The 22390-nt window shown below is 32.9% G+C and overlaps 1 protein-coding gene across 1 annotated transcript in view; it reads right to left on the bottom strand.

The window, feature by feature from the left end:
• The window catches only part of LOC128999577 (voltage-dependent calcium channel gamma-4 subunit-like), a 132493-nt gene that overhangs the window by 11197 nt on the left and 98906 nt on the right, over window positions 1-22390 (bottom strand). The window contains exons 2-5 of the mRNA XM_054426154.1: window positions 13246-13338; window positions 5171-5311; window positions 4713-4833; window positions 3686-3873 (exon numbers count right to left, since the gene is read on the bottom strand). Coding sequence (XP_054282129.1) covers window positions 3686-3873; window positions 4713-4833; window positions 5171-5311; window positions 13246-13338 — 543 coding nt within the window. The remainder of the gene's footprint in view (window positions 1-3685; window positions 3874-4712; window positions 4834-5170; window positions 5312-13245; window positions 13339-22390) is intronic.

The following is a 22390-nucleotide window of genomic DNA, read 5'->3' as shown; positions in this document are numbered from 1 at the left end:
GTAGTCAGGAAATTGAACGAACCACGTTCCTACCTTGTGGACACTGACAAGAGAACCATTCGACGAAACCGGAAGTTCTTAGTTCCTGCACCATACTATGGAGAAGATTGTATTCTTTCAAACTGTTCATCTACGGTCCTTAATTGTCCATCTAACTCACGTGATCGTCCAGACGCTAGCACAGTTACCCATTACGGAAGGTCCATCAAGATACCGAGGCGGTACCGAGCTTCATGAAGATGCAGACATCTTGAGGCGGGATGTTGTATTAAGTCTGTTCTTTTAGTCATATGATTTATTTGTGTTTAAATATCTTTTGTTTGACAGATGATTTTTGTAAACATGTTTTTGTAAACATTGGTTTAGTTTGGAAATAGAGTTTGTTGAAACAAGATGTGTGTTTAATATTCTTAAATTAGAAATAGAACAATCGTGTATAAATAATAGAATTGTAGATATTTATTATATTGAGTGCAGAATTGATCTCAAAAGCCTTTTTATCATTGAATAAGATGAGAGATGAGAGAGTGCTGGCACCTCTACATCGAAGACTTCTCCATATTTTGATAACAGAGGTTTAATTACTGAACTGATTATATTTTTTTATAACATTTTTAAATTATTCTAAGGCTTTTTTTGAGAGTTACACCCCCTATATGTAGGTATACAAAATAAATGGCACTGTGATTTTTTGGATTGCAATGAGTTTCACATGCAGCAAAAATAAATTCTTTCTGTTTGTTCACTGAATGTTAACAAACAGAAAGAATTTATTTCTGCTTCAGACTTGAGTTAATATTATTTCTGTAAATAAAGTAAAATCATCGTTTATCAAAATATTAATACATTTAAGTCACAACTTTATCAGCTTAGCTTCTTTACCAATCATATCATACTAATATCATAAATGTGATAGTTTGTGTGTGTTTGTTTTTTTTGTTGGAATTGTTAGTTTTTTTTTTTGTTTTTTTTTAAGTTCAATCACGCATAAACTTCGGTCAAATTGGGTTGAAATTTGATATAATGATAGCTCACATTCCCGATTAATATATAGACATATTATTTTCTCAAAAATCACTTCGAGCTCTGCCCCAGTGGCTCTGGTGTTTCCCATGTTAACCTTATGAGTTTTCATATTTAAAAGCTTATCATTTCAGCTTAACTTAACCAATCAATAGTTTTATTAATACTTATGAAGTCAAACGGGATAAAGCCCGTAGGTAACGGCTAGTTTGGTTAAGTCAAATAGGAAACAGAAAAAAACATATGGTAAATTTTTCGGTTCGCTAACCTTAAAATTGTATCAGTGCTCACACGATACATATAAAGTTACGTTTGTAAACAACAGCAATGTAAACATCAATGTTTACTTTGTAAAACCTCAAATCATGTTGTCTAATTTTAAAGCTATTAGAAGGTTACTTCCCCTGTATGATGAAAATAGCTGTTCATCACACGAAACCAAAGTATCTTTATGGCACTTAATCGGATTTCCACGTGATTGAGTACCAAAAAGAGCCACATTCGCTCCTAGTGATGAATACTACTATTTCAAGGTACAGGTGAATTTTAAATGAATAAATATCCATTCATACACATGTGAAATATATAATGGTCTGTTGTTTAAACCTTTTAATTTATGGAAAGGGATCTTTACACATGAGGAAATAACAGTTGCCCCTTTTATCAGGCACTCATACTTAATTGCCTCTCTAAGGGGTGCTCAGCGCGACAAGGGCACTTAAATGTTAACGTTCCACCACTTAAATGTTAGGGTGAAATATAAAGTAGTTAAAAGTAGAGCATCCTTAACTTAAGTAGGGTTGGTAAAATTTATGTTATCGTATGGATTTCAGTGGCTTTGAACATTTGAGTGTTATTGATTATTGACAGGGTTTGAATCTATAGGCTTTTTGGACAAATGTGCTGCACTCTAATCGTATCACAACCCCTTCTAAAAAAAGAAAAATTGAGTCTGCTCTTCTTAGAGGCATTTTAATTGCATTTAATTTCCTCCTCATGATAATAATTATTTTGGAAATTAAATTATTGCAGTGATTTCTATTGTTAATACGTTTGGTCAACAATCTAGGTAATTCACAGAATATTTTGTTCAAACTTTGCTTACATTCAATATTTTCAACACCTGCTCAAAACAAGTGTTTAAAAAATTGCAGAAATACGGTAGACCTTATGTTTTTGCCAATTTGGCAGTCAATTGTGTTCTATATTATTATAGTTCCATTTAAAATTTAAAAGCAGATTTCCATTCAGTTTTAGATTCTATCTTTACTAAACATAGTCTCCTCTAAACATTGTTTAGTCTCAACAACTATGTAGCTTAGGCAATACAATTATAGTTTTTCAAATCGCGCTGTTGGTTTACAATTTATTTCTCATTAGCTAATTGTGTCATTAATAATACTCTTTCAAAAAGCACAGTACATTATACAATTTATCTGATTTAAGTATTTAAAACATTTAGCCTTTTGGGGATGATGATACTGAGACTGGATTTTGAAACAGACAGACGGGATTATAATGGGAAAATGATTTCATCACGCTTCAAAGAGGGTTTTTAATCGCAAGCTGATTAATGCTTTTTGTCTTCTTTATCATGTCACGGGAATTCAGCTGTGCTTTTAACGTTGTTGGTATTAAATCTGCTTATTGCAACATTTCATCTCATCAGTCACTGGCAAGCAAATAAATATCATCCATGACTTTCACTCTTTCAGTTATATTTTCAATATATTGTATATATTTTGTTGAAGGTCACTTTATTTTTGTCTTACAGTATTTGTTTTTCATGATCTTTACAAAACAAAAGTACTTCGTGAGTTTGTAGTTTTTTAATATTTTTTTTTATTATTACTTCAATTCTTTTACTTCTTTCATTTTATATGGTCTAAACTAATGAATGGGATGTTTATTATGGTATTTATAAACGGATGCACAAACCTTAAGGGTGTACAGTTTTTCCGTATAAAAACCATACCGTTATACGAAAATTGATTCCTTCTAAAAATAAAAATAACTTGTGAGAATAATTAGTTTAATGAGATGTTTTTCAACCAGTGTTTTTAGATCGGTTTGAGTCAGCCTGGAGCCTAATTCATTTACCTGTCATCCGTAAGAAAATTTGAAAAGTAACAAAGAGAAATAAACATTAAGCTGCTCTGAGATAATTAGCCTACAACCAAGCTTTATGAGACAATTACAGTCAAGACATCTCAATTACCCTTGCCTTTGTGTAAAACATTACTGCGGCGGCATCTTGACATGCAGTCTTAAATACACTTGGATTTACAATATTATAAAACAAACTTGATGATAATTCTACCGTTCTTGGCATAATCTATCAAGTGTTTTCGTCGAGGTCCTCTGCGAAGTTTAGTGGGTTTTTTATATTTGTGTGCATGGTTGGCACACAGAACATTAAAAAATGGTTGAGATACTATACTTTCTGAAGTAAATCATGTCTGTATTCTATTCTATGGAAAATCTCCTGTGGGCCCTCAATTAATAGTAAGTATTGGTAATTTCACATACTGTATAGTTAGTAACTCATCCAAACAGTTATTATTTGTGTCATAAATATAACTAAACATTTCATGAAACCAAAAGAATAGTTTTATCCAGTGTTAAAATATGAAAACCTTAATAGTATATTAGAAACACTAACCTCCCACATATACAGGAGGTTGATGGTCATAGTCTAGCGTGGACGAGTTGCTCTTCCTGCGGTGGTTGGTGGTAGCCATCTCCAGTCTCTTCCTCGCCCAATCACGCTGTGTCCAGTAGATGTACAGGAACACTGCGCAGGTCCCAGCCACCTCGCTGGTCACAAACCCAGTCACGTACAGTAGGAAACTGAAACACAAACATCGAGGTGAAACAATGCTATGTACACGTCCAGTAGATGTACAGGAACACTGCGTAGGTCCCAGCCACCTCGCTGGTCACAAACCCTGTCACGTACAGTAGGAAACTGAAACACAAACATAGAGATGAAACAATGCTATGTAGACGTCCAGTAGATGTACAGGAACACTGCGCAGGTCCCAGCCACCTCGCTGGTCACAAACCCTGTCACGTACAGTAGGAAACTGAAACACAAACATAGAGGTGAAACAATGCTATGTAGACGTCCAGTAGATGTACAGGAACACTGCGCAGGTCCCAGCCACCTCGCTGGTCACAAACCCAGTCACGTACAGTAGGAAACTGAAACACAAACATAGAGGTGAAACAATGCTATGTAGACGTCCTGTAGATGTACAGGAACACTGCGCAGGTCCCAGCCACCTCGCTGGTCACAAACCCTGTCACGTACAGTAGGAAACTGAAACACAAACATCGCGGTGAAACAATGCTATGTAGACGTCTTGTAGGCACTCTTTGTGTTGTCTACTTCTATTGACACAACTCTGGAGTACACCCAGTACTTCCAAGGTAGCCAGGGTAGTCCCAGCAGTGCTAGTAGTGTTACCTCAGAAAAAATATGAAGCACATGACGTATTTAGGAGTAAGGTAACCTATTATTGGTTCAGTTTATGAAAGAGAATTCTTAAAATGTAATTAGTAAACTAATATAACGATTATAGCATTTTCATCACCAACTAATTTTACCAGTTCTCATGTTAATTTATGTGTTACAGTTAAACATCACATTGATATTTGTGAAGTAGATTCCATAGTGGGTCACTCACCTATATCCATATCTGAAGGTGAACATCGGGGGTTGCAGTTGTGACCTTGGTCTTAGTTTGCTGCCAACTTCTGCCTTGAACACTGAGATGTACATCACCAGACCCATCAACATCAGCAGACCTGTGAACAACACAAATTCTGTGATGTAGGATGCAGCACCATCCAAAATTTGTTCAAAGGATTATCTAAACAGTTTAGTAAACAAGCCTACTAGCTATGATTAGTCTGATTGTTGATCAGATCGTCGAAAGATTGTCTAGATTGATATCGAGCCATTGTTGAATATCGGAGTAGCATTAGACTGGTTTTTGTTTTTAAAGATAACGGAACCCATAATATACTATCGCCTTTAGAAGTTTGTGCCTTTTAAAATTTCCAAGGCTCTAATAAACCTCTGAGTTTGTCCCTGTACATAATAATTAATGACGTAACAGACATGTTGGTTGTCGAGACTCACCGGAGATGATGAAGATGACGCCAGAGATGAAGGTGAGCAGTCGTCGAGTTCTGGAGAGGTGTCCACACAGGCAACACAGCTCTCCACACAACAACAGTAGACTGGCAGACACGAAGAACACTGCTGCTCTGGTCACAGCATCTGGGGGAGACACACAACAGTCAATATAACTTGGCATCAAACATCTCAGAAGCAGCAAGTACATGCTAGTAGGATATTGTTAGTTGGGTCTCCAATCCAACAACAGAAGTGAGTAGTATGCAGCCTCTCTATAACGAATGGGCTTTGTATTGGATGGATGCAACATCTGAAACTCAAGTGGGTTAGATCATGGATCAGCTATAAGTGGAACTGGAACTCAAACAATAAGTAGTCCTAAACTATTAATAGCTCATTTCGAGTATTATCAAAATATTCTGGCTCATAATCCTCCTCCTCTTCTCCCTCCTCCTCCTCCTCCTCCTCCTCCTCCTCCTCCTCCTTCTTCTTCTTCTTCTTCTTCTTCTTCTTCTTCTTCTTCTTCTTCTTCTTCTTCTTCTTCTTCTTCTTCTTCTTCTTCTTCTTCTTCTTCTTCTTCTTCTTCTTCTTCTTCTTCTTCTTCACGATGTTCCAGTCCAGAGAGAGGAAACCCTACTGGACTGAGGCTGTTTTAAGACTATGTCTTCTTCAGCCAGAAAAGGATTGCAGCTGCGGCAGAGACTTGTAAATAACGAAGGATTGTAGTAATATTAAATAGAAATTCTACCTCAGCCGCTGGTTAGGGTAAGGTTGGTCGAATTTTTTTTAGTGAGGTTGGTTGTAGGGTGTGGTTCATAGGTCGGGTTGGTTGTTATGGTTTGATTTGGTGTTTAGAGTTTATTTGTTAAATCAAGGGGGAGGGTGTAGGATAAACCATTTAGCTTAATGAAACACAGATTTATTTCTGCCTTTGTGACTAATACTTTGGCTAACGATACTAGAATTAGTCTTTCATTTACTTTTCAATGTTTTTTATGAGAACTGATGTGAGCTAGTTTTTAAGTGGCTATTGTTTATTTATCTGCATATTGTTTACGGTTGATAACTGGTAACATTAACATACACACAATTGTAGTTTAAATATTAGATCATACTTAAACAAGGTTTGCTAAATTGATACTCTCTTTCTGTTTTTGATACAATTATAAGTTTAGTAGCTTATTTGGCCTATAATACGTTTACAATAACACATCCTTTTTAGTTTGGCACGGTTACAAAGTTAGTTAACAAAACAGGAAGGTAGTCGACAGCAGCACACTTTTCCGGTGCCTCGTTTCAACGTATTCTAAAACTGGCTGCAATAAAACATAGCAATCGGATGTTTACTTCACAGCTGTATACATAGGCAAAGCGGTTTGAAGTATTTTAATGTATCATTTAAAGTTCACGGGAGACAAAAGTACACTACAAGCTGGTATAATTTGTGATACTTGTACTTAACATAATAGAGAGAATACAATGTATACCTTAAAATGTTTACTTTAAAAGTCAAAAGTGTTTTAATTTATAATTAGGTTTTATTTATATTATAGCAAACATTATAAATATCTATATATGTATTATTTTTAAGTTAAAGTGCACTAGATATACGCCATTACAAATTTACTTAATAAATGAATTAACCTTATATACAAGCCAGCTGTTTTTTATGATGTTCATCTCTAGATTTGTCGAGTTTTTCCATCCCCAGATATTTGTGGTGTGTGATTAGTTTGAAGAGCAAATCATCAATTTACGCCCATTTTTAATTTTTTATTAATTAAAAGTCCCAACTTTTCAAGTTTTAAAAGTGTGCCAAAATTTAGCAGACTGTATGTAAAACTTTCACAATATTCTTATCATTTTTTCTAGTACTGTATTAATAACGAACCGAATACAGCTGAATAAAGTATCAAACTAAGAAGACCTCTAAAATGAGATCTGAGCTGAGTTACGTAAAAAGTAAAGAAAATCAAATTACCTTCTGCTCGACGCTTGGGTAAATGAGTTTATCCGGCTGAAGAATACTGAGAATATTGCTTGCGGAAAGTTGGCAACTCTGAGGGTGCATTTACTGGCTGCTATTAAAACATTTTAGGAATAAAAGCCATGCTAAATGTATTCATAACATTAGTTACCATTGCAATCTCATCAACACGCATATTAAAGATAATTACTTTTGAAACGTTATCATGTCATATACATTTTACCCCACATATTTTTTTACAATAGTAAATTTTCAATGCTGTGAAATTCTATAAAGATAAAATAGTAAGCATTTCGCAGCTATTTGCTTATTGCTGTTTTTAGACCAAAGCACAAATTTGGTATATTTATACTTCGTGTATATTGTATATATATTTTGATTCAAATTTGCTGTTGTCAAAGTAGTTAGAACAGTTAATGAAACATTAAATATATAAGGTTCTAAAACTATTTCAAATAAAAAAATTCCAAATGAATTATTTAAAAAGGCTTTGTAAACATATTCCCAATGCCAACTGCTTGGAAATGTGAAACAGGCTTTGAACAATATCACACTGCAAAAGAGCAATTTTTATATATTTTCTCAAGTGGAAAAAAGATTGATAATCGATTCACTTGACAACAAATAAATGTGAACCTTTGATGTATTTAAGTGCAACTTTCCTTTGATCTGTAACTGAATCAAGGGTTGAAAGGGATAGAGAGATAGATATAGAGAAAGAGAGGGGGAGAGAGAGGAAGAGAGATTGAACACAAAGAGCTGGGATCCTCTAACCCCAAGAGTGATAAGTAATGATAAGATGATCTTCTCTGGGGGGGGGGGGATACTTTGAAGCTCTTCACTCCGGTTACTTCATTTAATGATGTTCTGTGTATGAATAATGGAATAATGTGTAATATCATAATCTTGTTGCTATAGTTTTACTGTACTATAAAGGGTTGCTTTTACAAGATTTTTTTGCCAACTCATTGGTATATAAAAAATAGTCTAGTCAATAACTACTCAAAAGAGGGGTGTAGAGGACATGGAGGGGGGATTTTTTTGCGGGAATGTTTTCGGGAAAGTTAGAAGATAAAAATAATAAAGATCTCCACCCCTAGCCCTGCTGCTTCAGCGGGGAGAGGGGGGAAGACACATTTTTTAGTTTCTAAATCTTTAGTTTAAAATAATTTCTATATCTATTTGAGAATATCTTGAAAGCTAAGGAATATACAGAGGAAATGTATAATACCTTTTTTGTATAGAATTTCATCATATTGGTTTATTTTTATAATTTACAATTTTTCCGTACGATGTATAAAACAGGCCCCCCCTTCCCTCTGCTGAAGCAGCAGGGCTAGGGGTGGGAACTTTTAGTATTTTTATCTTCTTACTACCCCGAACACATTCCTACAAAACAAAATTTCCCACTCTCCATGTCCTCTACAACCCCTTTATTGACTGGACTAAAAGTCAAGTTAACAGTTCATTGTTTTAGTTATTTTTTTACATATTATTTTAATATGTTTATTTGGTTTTTGCATAACTTCCATTTTTCAATAATTAATTTTGTAATTTTGTATAAATCGCTTATGACATATGGAATAGTTTTTATAGGTCAAAGCGCAGTAACAATTCTGGTGACTTCTTTATTGTATCGTCAAAGTTTACTTTGTCTTTATTGACTTTACAAATAAAATTTAACTTAGTGTGTGATTGCTTAAGACAAGTGTTAACTATTGTTTAAGCACATTGAGCACTGTATTGAATAAAACGTGAATACAAACTGGATTTGAGTGCAAGCTCATGATTCATATGCAATATGACAGAGTTGAGAGATGATAAAGCTATTTATCACATTTATGTTTGTCTACCTGTCAGTTCACTTTTGTTCGCTTTCAACGAAAAACAACAGCTTATTCCATGGAACTTTTACTCACAAAACTTAGATTCCAGAAACTGCATTTAGAGTTTCGTTTAATTTACTTCGTGAATTGGTAAAGAGTTTTAACTGAGCACTTAATCCTTGTCCGGGAAAAACTATTTTCAATGAGTAACAAGACAGGTTAGTTACAAATCAAAAATGTTCACAGTTTGATGTGATTATTATTTTATGTTTTTACATAACTATACAGGTAACCACTGTATAAAAATTTAGTTAGGAATGAATGATACACCCTTTAACCGTAGTCTGATGGATTTCGTCAGGATGATATAATCGTCGGAAAATTATTCTCAACAAGCAAAATATAGTTTGCCAACAAACAACGGAACTACACGATCAGTCTATCTTGCTTTTAACAAGATATTTGAACCATTACGATCTCAAAATTCATAAAATTAACATATACGAAAGTAGCCTATTTATACTGATATATATTTTATAGAACAATATACCAAGACTTTGATACTCTGACTTTCTTAATTCGATTGATAACTTTTAGAAAACACACACACATACACACGAGAAACAACACTCTGTTCCCAACAAACAAGATGAAACCACAAATAACCTCAGAGCTTCCTTACATCCTGAGGGGAGGATCACAAGTTGTTTATGTATGTCCCAGATGGCTGTGTCAACACACCCTGTACACATGCTCAAACTGGGTGTTTTTACAATGTATTTTTGACTTGACTCCTCAACCTCATCTCACCTTTGTTTGATTTTGTTAAAATGAGTTTTATGTACATTTAGTGTCGTAAAATGTATGAGGTATCTTATCAAAGATTACACACAACTCATCTTTGGTTAAGATTGATCAATTAATTGTAAAATTGTGTATTTTGAGTATTCATCTAAAGCTAAAACTAAAACTTTCCTACTGAATAAATAACAGTAGTATGTATTAGGTACTATATTTGATTTTGGAACTTAATGTTATGTTTAATTGTAGTGAAACTAAATGAGTTGGTAAAGAATGTTAATGACTATCTTCATGACTTTGATTAAGTACCACAATACTTGGTTCAGATTTGATTTAATAGCTCAAAGGAAGTTCATTGATGAATTATTATTTAGTTTTAAACCGTAGTATTTGAATTGAACGTTCTTGGCAGTTCAATTTAAATATTAATACACACACGTGTAGTTTCGGGCCGGTGACGTCATTTATTTATGTTTACGATCCTTCCCTTTTCTGATCCAATATCCGTGGAACCAAGCAACTACTTGCGGAAAACAAGACTTAAACACTGTCTCAGTTGTGAAATATTTGTTGTATGTTTGAAGCCTTGTCCTCGAAGGCTGAGAAAAATACAATTCTTACACTTTCAACCCGATTTTTTACACTTAAAAACTGTATAAATGTAAATTATTGACATTTTACCATTCTGACATTTCAACCAATAAATTGGCCTAGAAATAAAGCACCTATTTCTAAATGTGATGACAAGTAATATTTTAAAGCAGTACAATTTGTGGAATTTAGGTAGCGATGATGTTGGTGTTCATTTCCATGGTAAAGGGAAGTATAAACCTACATGTGTTACACTACTTGTGTGGTGCTAATACACAACAACTTTTGGTGGGTAATATCAGCTGTATCAAATGGCACAAAAAAATCTATTATGCAAAACAGGCTTTTGCACACGCATGAAACAAGCAGGTGATAAAATGGCTATAAGTCATTATGTCTACAGCTGTGAAATATTAATTCTCGATTGTACATCGTTGTTTTTTCAGTTTAACTTTTACAAATAATCCTCAAGTAATTACTCTGATTCATGTTTTCTTCTATGCATGGCTTTTAAGGGGAAAACTTTTCAAATTTTAATAAATGTCAAAAAAGCGACAATGAGACTCTGCCAAATGTATGATAAAAAATACAATTCATCAGCATAAATGAAAATATAAAGGTACGTCTTTCGTACTTCAACACTTTTGTGTTGATGCTGTTTTTACAGCATCATTTTGCTAAAACTCAGAATAGCTTTCATTTTTAACAAGTCTTACCAAGCTACTTCGTTGCTATACAGGGTGAATAAAAAGTCAAGACCCCCCACTCTAATATTTTTCTAAGTAAATATACAGAGAAATATTTTTGGTGGTTGTGCAATCTTAGCAGGAAGTTTCATTGTATTATTTTGAAATTTTTGAGTGTCCTCCCAAATAGCGGGATTTTGGGGGCAACTAAAAAATTTTAAAAGTAACCCCCCTTCAAGTGACACCTCATTTTAAAGTGTTTATAAAAACTTAAAGAATGGTGAAACCCAGAGCTCACTATATCTTCTCTATCCAAAATGGTAGCCAGTCAAGTGTTATGAAAAATCAATGGTAACATTTTGTTCTTAATGGTTATATTGGCTACCATTTTGGATAGAGAAGATATAGTGAGCTCTAGGTTTCAACATTCTTTATGTTTTTGTATACTCTTCAAAATGAGGTGTCACTTGATGGGGGTTTAGATTTAAAATCTTTTAGTTGCCCCCAAAATCCCCCCTTTTGGGGTACATTCAAACATTTTAAAATCATAAAATGAAACTTCCTGCTAAGATTGCACGGCCACCAAAAGGATATCTATGTATATTTGCTTTGAAATATATTAGAGAGGGGGGTCTTGACTTTTTATTTACCCTGTATAACAATTCAGTGCTACGATATAAAAAAGTTACTGTATAAACAACCTCAGAATAATCACCACGATTGTTGCCAGGGGAAAACCAACAGGTGGGTTTGATTGAACAAACAAAAATTTACAATTGTAACCAAGCCATGAACCAATTCTGTATTCTTTTTTTTACCTCTGGCCCCTTTAAAATGCATTATAAAGCTGTATTTTATGTCTTGTTTATGTTTATTTTATGTACAGGCAATATTCATATTTTTAATGTTAAATATAAACTAATAGCACGATATTTTAGTGGTTGTACATCACTGGTGGCAATAGAACAACCCATCTACTGAATATGACACAACACAAGATATAAACTGGGGAAATGTAGCAACAACTCGACCCCACTGAGCGGGAATCCAGTTACAGAAACAAGGTTTTCTAAACTGGGGAGCTGGTAAACCAATTGTGCGACAAACTTGCGGCTGCCATTTTGCTTCAGGGTGAATACCTTAGCCGCATTTTATCCACGCTATTTAACACACACTATTCTATGGAAGGTGTATATTTGGAGTATGTGTTTTATCGTGATTTGGATTACCAATAAGATAAATAGTATTAGATTATTTTAACTATTTTGATTATATTATAACGAAGTCCGGTATAGGTTAGTAAAACAAAAACTGTTGGCAATTAGTATCATTCTAACTTCAACTAACTTCATTGAGATTTAATTTTTTTATAGTATGACATCATGAGCTCCTTTATTTTGTATAGCAATCTTGTACAATTACTTTTATTATCCATCTTAGTTACGTAAATGACCATAGTCACACGACAGTCTTGTACTTCAATTAGATGAACTAAAATTTTAAAATCATGGAATAGGACATAATGACACAACTTAAAAAATGGAGGTGATTGGATTGTTTATTGGTTCTAGAGGAACATTATCAAAATGTTTGTGAACTTTTGGAAACAATATGATTTGGACAGATCATTTTTGAAAATTACTATCCATGAAACATTAAGAGGTTCATTGACTATAATAAGAAATCATTTATATGACAAACATCAAATACATGAATGCATATTAAATACACAATCAGTATCCATACCATTGCAATATAATTGTTTTATCATCACCGCTGCCTAGCAACTATTTATTATTATTTTTGCTGATTCCTCAAATTTCTTCACATAACCTTAAAGTTGTAGTTGTGTTGACTATCAGTGTGCATTATTATTGTGGCGAATGGTGGTAATAGGGTATAGTGTGGTGAAAAATGGTGTTCGTACCACGGACCGAAATGGTTTTTGGCCCTAGGTACGAAATATACTATTCTCTCCATCCTATAAAGATAGATATTCTCTCTATAGGGTAGTCAACTGCAATTATATATATGTATTATTTACATAGTGTGTAAATAATACATATCTTAGACTTTTATCTCCAAATATTTATTTTTTACGCTTCTAATGCAACTGATCAATTCATTCAGACAAAAGTACCATTGAGGGGGTATTATTACTGAAGTGAATTGTGATGATAAACTCACAAGGTATGGCCATAGTGGAGTCATTGGGGTCTGGACTGTACTCCTCCTTGGGGAAGTAGTCAATGTTGGAACAATCAAGTTCTGTATCTCCAGCTGAAACAAAGAAACATTGGCTTAGTGTACAACAGATACAAGATTAGATAAAAACAATTTAAAAAGCTTTGAGAACAAAACCACTTTATTTATAGCCAAATCTTGATACTATCAAATAGATAAATTCACTAAAACAATACAAGATCTACTATCTCAGCTCAGTGATCACCTCTTCAAAATCAACAGCCTTCCAAAATCTAAGCTAATGTAATTTTCCTCGAGTTGAAATTTACAGAAACCCTTCTTTAATTTGTTTAAACGCACCGACACGCATGGTGTATGTATTTTAAACCAAATATTGAGTGCATGATGTAGGATGGAGCATGGGTGCCTTTTATAGTTCTAACAAGCCCATTCTTGGCATTGTAGGCTGGCCTATGTAGGCATCATTTATGAATTTTTACTTGGACAAAGTAAGGTAAATAGTATTATTACAGATTTAGATCAGTGTTTGTCAAGTCAAGAACATTATTTTAAAGCCCAGTGATGAAAAAAACAGGTAGTCCAGTTTTAAACCATCAAATATCACTACAACCATCCAACCACCCAGTTTGTTTCCTATTATTTTAGTCCAACATTTTATGACAATTTAAACATCAAACATTGTCTTTCCCATACATTTTCCAAGTTTTAATTAATTATTTCTCATTGTTCAATTGACTAAAACTTTCATTCAATTTTAATAACGAAACAAAAATGAAGAAAACATAACCTATTGAATTATCATAAATAGAAAAACGGGAAAATTTTCAAACTTCATAGCATATAACAAATGAACATCAAGGGTAGACATCATTTGCGACGTCATCGTCTGTTTCCGCCGTCAGAATTTCCGGAGGAAATCGTTCATTATGACTACTTCCGTGTCTCGTCTTAAGTCAAGAATTTCAGTTTTTGGTATTGCTCGAGAATACGACTAAGACATGTTTGGTACAATACAACAAATAACTGTCATCAAACTAGGTTTGGCCAGCAAAAAACTTGCATCATGGCGTCGTTTATCTAGATTAAAAAAAAAACAAAAATTAATTCCAGATTGCTTAGCATACGAATTATTATTAAACTTTGAATTATTCTCTTAGTTGAGCATTCTGTATTGTTAACTTTTAATTGCTAAAGAAATTCTATACATTAACAATATGACGTCTGGTTATTTTGTATGGTGTACATTTTCCAATAGATTCACTTAGCAACGACAGTGTAGTGTACATATCATGACGTTCTAAAATAGCAATTAATTAATATAATTTCGTATTTTCGATATTCATCTAGAAAGCCTCCAGCATAATACCGTCCTAACAAGCAACACATACAAAAGCCAATATACTAACAGTATTGTATTATACACTAAATGTAATATTGGCTAATTAAATTGCTATAGGAGTAACATTAACTTATTTGCAGTCTGAAAGTCAAAAGGCCTCTCATTTGAATAACATGCAAATAATACAGCTTCCATTGATTTAATGTTATACAATATTCTTTACATGAAACGCACGATTAAATTATTTCAAATAAAAAAGAGCCACTCAAACAGTTTTTTATACAAAATAGTTGATGAAGCTGTTGTGTATAAGGTTATGATAGGGTTGTTTTAAATAATTAAATTTGTCAAATATGATTAAACTTCATGCATAAACAAGCAAACTAAAAACCATTTGGTTTTCCTCTATAAGAATAACATAAAAATTTCAAATATAAAGTTTTATTTTTATTTTTCTGTAACCTCTAATTGTTGAACAACGCTTTGGTACACTACATTATTTGTTTTAAGCTCAGGACGACGACCATAATGAATATTGGGCTTTTTCATGCTCTAAGGGGGTGAATTTGAAAAAAGCCAATTCAAATAATTCAAAACCCTCTTAACACCTCGTTCCCATTACCCGTTTTTTCTGGTTCGCGAACTCATTTAAGTTCATGATAATGCCAAAATCGGACCAAATTTTCAAGAGTTATCGTGTTCACGAACATAAAGTCTACATATAAAAAATAGTGTTTTAGCCTCTGGGGAAACAAAACTGAGAATTAAATCGGTCTTGGGTCTAGGTCTCACAGTGCTACCTAGGGCTATATCTTCTTCCCTATAGGAAAAACTTGGTAAGAGACGAAGAACCAAAAAACAGTATAAATCAGTTGAACGTTTCAAGAACCAATGTAAATGGTGATCAATCACAACCCAAGTCAGTGAGTTTGTTCTTCTCAGATAAATGTCTTTCACAACTTCACAATAAATTGAAACTGTATAAAAACAAGCACTAAATAATTTCTTCTACAGATGATCCAACTAAAATTCATACAATTAATTGGGAGGTTACACCTTACTATTTGTTAGATTTTCAATAAAGGATTTAACAACAAACGATATAACCTATAAAGTTTGGAACCACTATACGAAAGATACGCAATTCTATCCATAGTATTAAATATAAATCTCATGGTGTCTGTCTGTTTAATAATAACCTCCTCTGATACAAATCGTAGCGAAAAAATTGACAACATCGCAACCGCCAGCCAATTGTCATAATTATACAGTAACTAGCTGTACCCGCGGGCTTTGCCCCGTTTTACTTCATAAGTCAGCTCGTTCGCATGGCTCAATCACGTCCTGGTTGAAGTTCGTTCGCTACGCTCACTCACCTTTAGGTTGGAGCTCGTTCGCTGCGCTCACTTGCCTTCAGGTAAGCTCGTTCGCTACGCTAACTCACCTCCAGGTTGAAGTTCGTTCGCTACGCTCACTCACCTTTTGGTTTAAAATTAGCTGTTGCCATAAATTAAAAAAAAATGATAGTGCTGCACCCTGTTGGTAATACTTGTAACTTTAATGCTATTGCACATCATAGAACAGAACCAACTTGTTTAATTGAAACAGCTGTTAAAATTCATTAATTCCATTTTAATATGAGTACTCATAAGGAACATGGGAAACTCCAGAGCCAATGGGGCCCGAGAGTCCGATCAGAATAAAAACAACTTAGCTTTCCTATTTAATGCCTAAAGAATCAGTGTACCAAAATTCAGCCTGCTAGGTAAATAGGAAGTGGGAGAATTAGTGATGAGTGAGTGAGTGAGTGAGTCAGTGAGGGCTTTGCCTTTTATATATATAGATAGCAAACTTTTAAACATGAACATTGCCCAGACGCTCAATTGAAATTAGTGCTACAGGTCTCACCACGGCCTTGTTCAGATGAGGCTATGCACAATGATAGAAGCCAATATGATGTTCACAGTTGATTCAGAAGTAATGCGATCAGCTGATTGTGGTAAATTCTCGTTACAGCTGATAGTCGTAACAGTCAGCTGATTATGGGCATATGCTACGCTCCACCCTGTGGTAAACCTCGTGTTAAAGTCAAAGCAAATACAACTGGCTGGTAAAGGTAATGTTTTTAAATAGGCCAGCTGGTATTAATCAACCACCAGTTCTAATTGAGTTGGCTATACACTAAATCAAAACACACTCATCTTCTGGATTTCAGTATTGGAAATTTAAACCTATAAAATTTATAAAAAAATAACTTTTTGGAACAAGTAAACAAAGATTTAACTAAAAAAATAAAATCAAATTCTTAGCTAAAAATGCTCTTCTTTGATGACTCTTTTAGTTTGGTTGCTTTCTTAAAACTTTTTGTAACATATAAAGCTTGGTTTTTCATAGATATGTGTGTTATAAAACCACAAATCACATTTATACTCTATTCTCAAAGCAACGAAGCATTAGCTAACATCCTAATATCAACACTGTGAGTAAGCCTGTAGTATGAAGGTGTTATGAATTCACTCAAGGGACATGATGGTTGTTGTTAATGAGAAATTACCGCATGCATCTTTGAACACTTCAACACTAACACTAGACAGCTCGTGTTAGGATAAGAGAGTTTTAATTGTTTCTTTGGGGACTATCGTCGTAAGTAAAACGTAAATTTACGCTTGTTATAGATGTTAAATAACTTTTTCTCCCAATATTTTCAACTGATGCGGGTTAAGTTTAGGTCGTAAAAATTTGTTCACCCATTTATTTCTCCTAGACCAGTCTGGTCTAGGTTATGAATAAAATCTGTAGATTCTGGATAATCAGAGGCTCTGAAATAAATAGTCTTAACGACACTCGTAGAAGTTGTTAAGGCACTCGCGATCGTTGCGTAAACTACTACTATAGTATAGTTTTGCTACAAAATCAATGCATTTTAATTTTATCAGTTAACTGTGCAGGGCATAGCCTAAAGGAATGAGTTCTAGAGGTAAATAAAAAATTATATCATTTTACTGTGTACTAGTAACGCCATTTAAGACCTCATTACCAATTCTATTGCATTGCAACTCTTTTATTTTTGAACTAGCAGCAAAATGTTATTTCGATTTGTTTAATCCAAAATAAAATCGGATTAATAATATAGAATTTCAAAAAAAGGTTATTACATTTAAAAACATGTTTAACTTTAATATTTTGAACATCAAAGTTAAAATATCTGTAGCCTACCTATTAATTTTTCAGAGAGATTTTTAAGCTTGTAATGCTCACTCAAAGAAAATGTAAACTGATTTAATGAGGTACTTCCAGGAGAGGGAAGCCGAGTTGATAAATAATCAATAACGGAAAGACTGTGTCGTAGCTTCAACGATTTTTCAAATACAGTAGAAAGGTAAGGTATTTCGTGTAAGTACTAAATAGAACTCTATCAAAAGTTGTGTGCTTAATATAATGTTTTTATTACTTATCAGGGCTATAATTTCCCTACATCGAATTATTTGTTTGGTTATAAAACACAATTTTACTCAGAGTTATGCTTTATTGGGTAAATATTTTAAGATGTGTTTAAAATGTAAAAATATTTTTCATGCACATGAATAACATTACAGTTTTTTCTGTAAACTGTGAAGTATTTTTACATCGAGATGATTCTTATCTTAATTTATGTCTGTCTGTCTGTCATTGTGCCTATGACGCAAATGAAAGTGGCCTACTACAAGAAAAATTTGGTACCGATCAAGATTGAAATAGTAACTGCATTCACTGGATTAGTGAGAGTGTCTTTAGCCATTAAAACATGGATTAACTACTTTAGATAAAAATAATGAACTAAAAAATCTTAAACCGAGTTTGAAAAAAGTTGGTAACATTCGGAATTAAGAACAAAAGTATGATTCCTTTCTAAATGTTATTCATTTAGATAATTCGTAAAGCCATGGTTGATACTTATCAAAAACGCAGAGGGAAACTAAACGCTTGGTACAAGTACTTTATCTTTAGACTTAAGATCTAAGAAACAATTATTCTACTGTATACAGTCTACTACCTTACAAATATCAAACAAAGAAAATATAAATTTCCCTTATTTGTCATGATAAATGTTTTATAAGGGTATAGTTTTTGAACATTTAAACATTTAATAAATAAGCTCAATTTATTTTCAATCCGTTAAGTAATATAATTATACAAATTACCGAATAAATGTTGGTAAAAAGAAAATTCATCGTATTTTTATTGCAAGAATCAAAGTTCACTGATGTTAAACAAATGTTTGGTAAACCGGAGAATGGAGGTGATTCCCACAGAACTCGATCAAACTTTCCCTTTGTTTAAAGTAGGTAGATTCAAATATGAGATTGTTTCCGCAAACTGTAAAGTCACGTCCATAATAAACTTATTACCAGGGCAATTTTCCAACTGAGCAGGGTGACCCTTTCAAGTAACAATAACTTAATAAATAGATTAAAATGAAACTAACTCGATTGAGATTTCCTAAATGTGAACTACATAATATAAACCGTTTACAGTTGGTTGTATTTATAATAACCCAACTTATATTATATTAATTTAATTATTTTATTTTTATTTTATATTATATATTTTATATTTTTTTACATCCCAAACATAAAACAAATTAACTACTGAGTAACGCTTGGACCCCTAAGTCATAAGTCTTTTTTTACCATTAAATACAAAAAGTACAAGTCATTCGAAAATAAAAACATGTAAAATCAAAACAAAATCAAAACAATCAACAAATGCCAAATAAATAAGCTCAATGAAAAAAAAATGCATACACAATAATTATAGAATTCAGTGATATGGTAAAAAGGATTTTGAATAATATTTTTAACAAAGGTTGAGAATTTTGGTTTCGGTAAATTTCTTGTGCTTTGACACAGTTTGTTGAATAGTTTCCCCTGGTATTGTACTATATAAAGTAGAGCACCCTATAATATTGATCTAAAGGTTTCCCAGGCATAGAAGTACAACAGCAATTTATATATCCTGATGAAGTGTTTCTGCTAAGTTTGGAGTCAAGTTGCATTTCGCACCTCAGGGCTAAAACACTTTCGACTCTCCGAGACAATCTAAGTTTCTAAAGTACAAACTTATTTCTTCGCCTGCCACTCACGTCTTTATATTGCTTTAGGGAAAATATCATGAGTAATCTAAACTCATTCAGATCAATGTCGGTTGATATTATTTGGGTCAATTTAAACCAAAACAAAGGTTTTTGTGAAAACAATTATTGTATTTAAGGATTCTTCGGGATATTTTATCATCTCGTAAAAGTATCGGAAAATGAAGTTTCCAAAACCATAGACAGCTGTTAAACAACTTAAACTAAAACAACTTAAACTGTTAAACAGCTGTTAAACAGCTGTTTTTAAAATTAAAATTGTTTATGTTTATTAAAAATTGCTAATTAGTTAGTAAAAGACTCTATTCTCTCAAAGTGTCTATTTTTTACTTGGCTAAAAATATTGAGGGGGGTTCAATTTTATTACATTATCTTAAGGTACAGCCTTATTATCAACTGGTTAAAGTGTCCTAAAAATACAAGCATAGGATTAGTTGTATTAGAATCTCTAAAATAGGTGGTGAATGAGGATAAGACTAATGTATGGAAATTGGAAGTATACATCTAGCCTAGCAATATGCGATTTACTTTATAGATGAATCCCTATAAATGGCTAAACATTTTATGTGAGGGAGCTATCATAAAAACTAATACTTAAGGTTCAATACTTAAGGTTGAAAGAGGGACCTCAAAGAAAATACAAATATTTGATAAGTGATATTCCTACCAAACAAAAATTCAAGTTAACTGCAATATTTAATTCTAAATTAATACTCATACTTACTAAAAATCTTAAAAGCAATTTAAAACTTTAAGTAAAGTAAACGTTAACCTGGAATAGCTTTTAACAAACCAATATCTTTGCGCGTTAAAAAGTTATTAAAATTTAAACTTAGTTAAGTAGCCTCACCTTCAGCCTTTATTCCTGTTGGAGTTTTAAGTACCGTAAATAGGGAGAATATTTGAAAATAACATCAGCAAGACAACTGGTTCTTTTCAGTCATGGGCTATTCAGGATAAAATGTTATGAAACTAATGATAGTGATGAAAGTTGTAACTTTAAACTTAGGCATCAGAGTGCGGGTTGGTTATAATTTTATATTTACTCATTGAACGGAGCGAGCGAAGCTCTAAAAATAAGGGGGAAATAAGTCTTAAAATTCTTAACAGACCATTAAAAACATAAAAAAATGCCTCCACTTTCCAAAATATCAGAAACTTTAAAATAAGAAAACCATGTATGTTATGGGGGTTTTAGAATGTAGATGCAATATTAAGACTTATTTACTCTTAGCATTTATCTCTAGGAGCTCCATGTCGCAGAATGTACACCACAAGTCATCTTTCCTTAGTTTTAACACGCTGTAACTCCTAAATTTAGAGAAAATTATGAAAGGCTTTAGAGAAAAAGTGCCAGGAATTAAAAACGTTTATAAGTGGCATTTACTTTCTAAATAAATAATAAAATGTAGGGTTTCCTATAAGAAAATCAAAGTTGGCCGCCATATTGGAAAAATGGGGGCTAAAATTATTTTTTTAATTTGACCCAATTTTTTCAAGTAAAAAATCCAAGGCAGTTACAATCTAAATTTTTTTGATATCTCTCATAACTTTCGAATAAAGCAGCTGGCACACTTATATCAATCACCCTGTATATTCTAACAATACACAGAGAAGTTATGTGAACACATTAATAATGTTAGAGTTTATACGAATAACAAACCAATCCATCCAGGTATTTTATTTGAAATCATTTGTGTGTAAACGCGGTTGAATGCTTTTGGACCTGATTTAGTTATAAAATCAATGCACGTATTTATTGCTTCATTAAGTTGCTTTCCACCACAGTGGTTTTACAAGCAAAACAAGATTTTCATATTCAGAAAAAACATGTTTTTAGAATTAATTGCCATTACTACTTTACAGTATTTTACTATACAATCAAATTTGCATAGTATAATTTTCTTAAATTAGTGTTATCCAAAAATCCATATTGTTTGGATTTAGTTGTGAAAGTGGGTTAGACAATTTAGAAAATACATGAAGTTTAAAAGGGTTTAATGATATTACAAAAAGTGAAAACTCTTGATTAATCCATAGGGCATCTAAACTGGTGCATTGGTCTCTAGTGCATATTAACATTTCAATGACATTTATTCATTTTTGAGTGTCAGTAATTTCATATTTTCAATCCAAAATTAATATAACTATCTCATTCTGATAAGAAATGTAGGTCTAAGTAAAACTAAGAGTAAACCAGAAACAAATTGCATTTGGATTCTTATCTTCGCTGCTTTAAAGTAACACAATTTGTTTTACCCAAGTTTATATTCTTCAACGAGGAAAATGGAGCTTTTCTTAAAAGCACTTTTCACGCAATACCTCAATGTGAAAACGGCTACTCTCACTGTTAAGTGATAAAATGCTGGAGGCTGTAAAACAAACTTCTTAATGTAGAAAGTGTATGATGCATCTACCAAACAATAAAGTGAAAATTATATATTTATTTATTACAACGTTTTATCTCAAAATACTTGATTTTACGAAACTAAAGACTTAACAAAACAAGAATTGTACAAATATTGCATTCCTAAACAAATTTTATTTTTGATATTTGTTTAGCATATGTTCATATAATTAAGCTGGTTCATAGAGAAAGGTTTCCTGGGTTCCCTTATCAGTTTTTTAGCTTAATGTTTATATCAGCTGATAGGTTA

This window comes from Macrosteles quadrilineatus, unplaced genomic scaffold (genome assembly GCF_028750875.1).
Source record: "Macrosteles quadrilineatus isolate MER2022 unplaced genomic scaffold, UCM_ALF_1.0 Scaffold_8__2_contigs__length_117827958, whole genome shotgun sequence".
Classification (NCBI taxonomy): Eukaryota; Metazoa; Arthropoda; class Insecta; order Hemiptera; family Cicadellidae; genus Macrosteles; species Macrosteles quadrilineatus.
The sequence above is the reverse complement of the archived record's forward strand: the minus strand, read 5'-3'. Positions and strand labels throughout refer to the sequence as shown.